Here is a 6519-nt window from a genome sequence, read left to right on the forward strand (position 1 = left end):
TAGTCGAAAGAACACACCTAGAAGGGGGGTTTGAATAGGTGTCGCGGTTATCAATTACCGTTTTTCGCACCAAATCCCTATTCTGGAAAAAGCCCAAGTTAATTGATTAACTCTCTGCCTTAATCGATTAACACATAAAAACCAGCAAGTTGCAGAATGGCTTCTTGCACAGCCACTCACCGATGATTAAGAACAAATAAAGCATATATTTTTATACATAATTAAACAAATTACAGCAACCTAATAGTATCCAAAATATCAGCTAATATCATGCAATAATAAGAATTGAAATGTAAAGAGATTAGGGATAGAAAAAGCCTGCAACAATGAATTTTATCCTGATTCGTTTGCGGATCCACTTGCAAACTACATCTAGGCCTCCCCTTCTAATCTTGCGAGATTTTCTTCATTATCATTGAACAGAATGTATAGTTACATGCAAACTTCCAATACAACACTTAGACACTCCCTTCTTGAATCCAAGAACCCACTTTCTTGGTTTGACTATCCTAATCGCCTAAGAAAACCTTTCTTACGATCTACCCTCAGCCAAGAACTCATTCTAAACTCAAGACCTCTAAGTCTTGGTAAAGACATACCAAATCTCTTAGGTGGTAAGACACCAAGAGACAAATTCCCTTATTACAAAAAAACAGTACAAAAATAGAGTTTTATAAAGCACAATTTGGCTCAAAATGTTACAATTAAAACTCAGCTAAAAACCTATAAAAAACTCACAATATAATATGAATATGTATGAGTTTATGAAAATGCAGAAACACAAAATTTCTACCTGAAAATTCTCTTAAAGAAATGCAAGAAACATGCAAGATAAGATAGGAATGTTTAACATATAAACCACATGCAATAAGATGACAATTAAAGCCTAAGCATGATACTATCTCTCACTATCTTAAAATGCATTTCACTCTGCCTATATGACACAATTAAGAATGAAAATATGCAACTAGCAATTCTAAAAATGAATGATATGATGTATGGTACATGATCTGAAAACACAATTTTTATAGAAAACCTTTATGAGTCCTAGTTAATCGATTAAGTATCCATTTAATCGATTAATGGGTTTTAGGAATAACTGTTTTCAGGTTTTTCAGTTATCTGTTAAAACTGTAATCACGTTAATCGATTAATATATCTCTTAATCGATTAACTGCCACATTTTCAGCTAAATGATTGAATGGTAAATAACCTATAGGTTATGCTTATCAACTATACATGTTTTACCAATATATTATGCCTATGATGCACAAGTAACATGTATGATTAATGGATGAACAAATAATGATCTAGATGGAATGTCTCATGTAAATTAAATGATTATTTTTAAGGCTTGTGAGAATTGCATCTAGGTTTACCTAAAATAGACTCAAGATCTAAGACACACATCTTAGACTTCTAAAAATAACTCTATTAAAGAACCTAGTCTAGATATGAAACCCTTGAGTCAACGGCATGTTGATTCTTTGAACCATCTTCAAGCTTTAACTAAGTCCTTGTCTTCATCAAAACATAGGTAATCCAATAGTGCTCTACTTGACACTCTGCACTTTCAACTTAACCCCTAGATCTTCTTTTGAATTCTTTGCCTTTTATAATCTTTAGTCTTGACTTTATAGTTGATACTTTGTTGTTTGTTGATTTGTTCATCCTCTCAAGCTTGTCCTTGAAAATTCACCATGTTGTCGATCCTTTATCTTTATCAATCTTTTGTCTTCATCCAACTATGTGTGTCATTTATCTTCATCAAAATATATGTGATGCATGCTTGCCTCTTCAATCTCTTATTCATGCATGCTTGCATCTTCACTTAAGACCTAATAAAGTTAGAAAAACACTTAGCCTCTAGATCTTCTTGAATGTTTGAGCTTGAGTGAACTTGAGTCTTGACTTTTGACTTTGTTGTTGAATTTGTTGTTTGTTGATGTGTTCATGTCTTCAGGCTTGTCCTTGATATACAATCATTGTCCCCGACTTTGTTGTTACTCTTTTGTCTTAATCAAACTTTTGTGTCGATCTTTGTCTTCATCAAAATCCATGTGATGCATGCTTGCATATACAATCTGCTCATTGATGCATGCTTGCATTTACATAGTAGTTGTATTCTAGGTGTATCTTTGTCGTGTGGCAGAAAGTGGGTATAGTGTGCAGGTGGCATGCAGCCTGTGGTAGATGTATATGTTGTTCAGATGGTGTGGTAGTCTTGTATAGATGGCTTGGCAAGCGAATGACAGAAGTGGTCCATGTGATATTGTTTGGATCTTGTCCGTCTAAAGGTATACCTTTCTGAATTGTCTGGTTGCCTAGTGAAATCCAAGGTTATTGGAATGGACCTGCCTTGTTCGGCCTTAGGCTGATAGCTGTCTCTTTGGCCTGACCATGACGTGCCTTTTAGACCAAGATCATGTCATTTATACTATGCCGCTATTAATAAGTCTTTTTTTCCTCCTAAAACCAATGGTAACCCCTCACCTTATGGGTAAAGAATTAATTTCTTTAGGATGTGTGATTGCTCCATCCAATAAGTGTCGTTCCCAGATATCAAATGTTTGACCTTGTAGTCTATTTAGGGATCCAATAAGATCTTACACCACTATATCAATATATTATTTATCATTAAGTCATTTGATATATGGTGCTATTGATGACCTTACAAAAAGGACACTCAATGCTAAGTTAGATTTTTGAGAAGTGTCATTTGAGTGATTTAACCAATGATGTAAAAACCGGACTGGCCGGTTCGACTAGAAAACCGGTCCCATAACCGGTACAAAACAAGTATTGTACCGGCCAAGTATCAAAATTGGTGTAAACCGGGGAAAAACCAGTGAACCGTACCAAAACTAGTGAACCAACCGAAATTTGATTGAGTCGGTCGATTCCTACAAGTACTTTTTTAAAAAAAAAATTGATGCACACAGTATACCCCTTTTTCACTAACCCCACGCACAAATCCCCTTTTCTTCACAAACCTCACGTAGAGAATCCCCTTTCTTCTCTACACTTCCTTCCTTCACCATCAAAGTTCCAAGCTTCCTTCTTCTCAGCGAGCATCTCAATACTAGTCTAGTCCTCTTCATTCCATCTGCTCATCTAGTTTTCTACCACTGGAACATTTGGTTTTCTACTACTAGCGTATATGGTCTTCTTCCTTCTAGTCTTATCAAGTAGGAGTGCACAATTTTATTTGATAGGATTTATTAATTTGAGATTTACTCATTTAGGGGGGAAACCTAATTTACTAATTTGGAATTTTGGATAGGTAATAATGAAATTTCTACCACTTCCCAAATAAATATTTGATGAGATTTTAATTGTAGAAATAAGAACATACAGTATTTCTAGCATTTCAGTATATAGCACCTAGCAAATAATATCTCTAGCATTTCGGTGTTTAAGAATAGAGCATTAATAAGAAAACTAACTACTAATTTTATGATATTGCTGAAGTTGAAAATTTGTTCTAAGAAAGGAGATAAATCCATGAAACAAGTCAGAAGGTTTAACATAGGTATTACAGTTGGAAAAGGAAACACTATTCTACTTGCCTTAGGTGTTTTTTATGTTAAATTTCTAAAAGCCATATTGCAGTAAGTAGAAAATTGTCTTTTGTTTAATTTGATCATAGATTCCCTTGCATGCAACTTGGTTGCAAACTGTTGAAGCTGATTTTTATTGCCTGAATACACAGTACCGTGAAGCTGAGAATGAATTCAATATGTTGCAAATGATAATACAAGAAGTTAGTACTAATATGTCCAAATAGTACAAGGATTTAGAATGAAAGTGCTATCTATCATTCCAAAAAGTTATTATAAATATTGTAGTTTTTGAGGTCTATGTTCTAAGTATTTCATGTTGCATTAGTTGAGTGTTTAGCATAATTTTCAGTTTTATTTTTAATCAATGAATGATTGCAGCAATATTTAGTTTTAGTATAGTTAGAGTAAAACAACACTTGGGCCAAAACAAGTGTATATAACAGCATTGTTGAAATAACATTTTTGATATAATATGCTTTCCCATATGTTTTATTTTTAAATATACTAAATTCTCTAGAAATTTACCATACGCTTTTACTAATGTGTTGATATTTCAATTGTTGTGCTAATTTATATTTGATTTCACTAAATACTTGTTTATATCATTGTTGTTTTACTGTTGACCAATTTGATTTCTAAATTTGGTACAAATAACATTGTTCTTTATTGCTCATATTGTAGAAATAATATTGTTTTATTTCCTATAACTAAAGAATAGCCATAAATAATGGAATTGTTTTTAATTGCTCATGTTATAGAAATAGATGGCATCTACAGAACCCGAATTAGCAACATCACAAGAAGAATCAACGAAAAATACATCTACGAGTAATTATAAGGGGAAATCATATTTGGCTTGGGTGCATTGTATACAAGTTATTGCAGATAATGGAAGAACGATTCTATTGTGTCTTTTTGCATGAAACGGGTTACTTGTTAACTTTTATTCTTAATATCGTTGATTTATTTTCAAGTGTATTATTACTTCAATTACTTACAACTTTTTCTTCTTTTTGCATGCAATAGATTAAAGGAGGTGACATCAGTCAGTTTAAGGCTCATTTGGCCGGAATAAAAGGACAAGTTGAAAAGTGCAAGAAAGTGCCAGCAGATATTCAACACAAAATACAGAAATCAATTGATGAAATCAAGAATAAGAAAAGGAAAGTATAAGAGGAATATGAGGTTAGTAATCCTTGTGATGAAGTTAATAATTTATTGCACACTCAACCAATTGAAACACCTCAGACATCTGCATCTCAAAAGGGGAAAGGTCACATAGGCTTTTTTCATGATTAGAACCACTCCTGGTGCTCTACCCACTTTAAAAAGTATGATGCAAACTAAGGAAATGATTGAGAAATGTGACCTAGCCATATCAAAATGGATGATTGATACTTCTGTACCATCTAATGTTGTTAACTCAACATACTATCAACCAATGATTGATGCAATTTGTAGTATGGGTCCAAGTTATAAAGCTCCAAACTTCTATCGTGTTCGTGGTCATTTATTAAACAAGTGGGTTGAAGATGTGAAAATACTTGTCAATGAGTATCGATCGATTTGGTAGAAAATTGGATGCACTCTTATGGCAGATGGTTGGAACGATCGTAATAGACGTACTCTCATCAATTTTCTTGTCTATTATCCTAAGGGAACTGTCTTCCTAAATTCTGTTGATGCTTCTCATGCTTCCAAAACTAAATATTTTTTATTCAAACTTTTTAAGGAGGTAGTTCAATATGTTGGTGCTGAGAACATTGTTCATATTGTTACAAATAATGCTACTAATTATGTGGCTACTGGTAGGTTATTGGAGAAAGAGTTATCTAACCTTTTTGGTCTTCATGTGCGGCTCATTGTATAAATTTGATGTTTTGAGACATCGGAAAGTTACCAGAAGTAGATGATATTGTATCACATGCTGCAAACATTACCCAATGCTTATATAATCATTGGCATCCATTGTTTATAATGAGACAATACACTCATGGAAAAGAAACACTTTGTCCAACTTCAACTCGCTTTGTTACTAATTTCATAGCAGTACAAAGTATCTTGTCCCAAAAAGATGCACTTAGAGCTCTGGTAACACCTAGAGAATGGACAAGCTCAGCTTACTCTAAAGATGCTAAGGCGAAAGAATGTGTAGAAGAAGTATTGGATTCAAAATATTGGAAACAATATGTTGATATTGTCAAACTTACCGAGCCGCTTGTTTGCATGTTACATATTGTTGATAGTGAGGATAAGCATGCAATGGGTTTTCTTTATCATGCAATCTATAAAGCTAGACATGAGATGGAGAGGAGATTTCGAAGAAACAAGACTAAAGTGAAGCCTTACTTGGACGTTATGGATAGTAGTTGGGACTTGCAATTAAAAAGAAATCTTCATATTGTTGGTTATTGGCTAAACCCACATTGTTTCTTCCATGTTGAAGAATTTGAAAAATATAGGTTCACAACATCTAGCCTTTTGGATGTGATTGAGAAGCATGCTTATGGGGATCTTGATTTGCTAGATAAGCTAACAAGTGAGATGAGAATATACAAAAATGTTGAGTTATATTTTGGAAGGCTAGTTGCAATACATGAACGAAGTAAAGTGATACCAGATATAATTAGTCTCTCATAGTTGATAATTTTATTTAATTTTTATTATTTCCTTTTATTATGGTTGATTAAATTTAAATTACATGCATTGTAGATCAATAGTGAGAAACTTATGAATGTTGTACTCCAAATTTGCAAAAATTGGCAGTTCGAGTTCTAAGTCAAACATGTAGTGCTTTTGGATGTGAACGAAATTGGAGTGCATTTGAACACATTCATAAAAGTAAAAGATAAAATCACTTTAGACATCAAAATTATGACCCAATTAATTTATAAACATTTGAGGATCATTCTCATTTTATATTGGAGGAGTCACCACCATTCCTAACTTATGAAGA

At 33.3% G+C, this 6519-nt stretch overlaps 1 protein-coding gene across 1 annotated transcript; it reads left to right on the forward strand.

The window, feature by feature from the left end:
- Window positions 5541-6203, forward strand: LOC109333974. Its single transcript, XM_019569551.1, has one exon. The coding sequence runs from the start codon at window positions 5541-5543 to the stop codon at window positions 6201-6203; it is 663 nt and encodes a 220-aa protein (XP_019425096.1).

Source organism: Lupinus angustifolius, chromosome LG19 (assembly GCF_001865875.1).
Source record: "Lupinus angustifolius cultivar Tanjil chromosome LG19, LupAngTanjil_v1.0, whole genome shotgun sequence".
NCBI lineage: Eukaryota > Viridiplantae > Streptophyta > Magnoliopsida > Fabales > Fabaceae > Lupinus > Lupinus angustifolius.

Excerpts from the sequence above, each read along its gene's own strand:
- LOC109333974 (XM_019569551.1), top strand. The coding sequence starts at position 5,541 with ATGAGACAATACACTCATGGAAAAGAAACACTTTGTCCAACTTCAACT.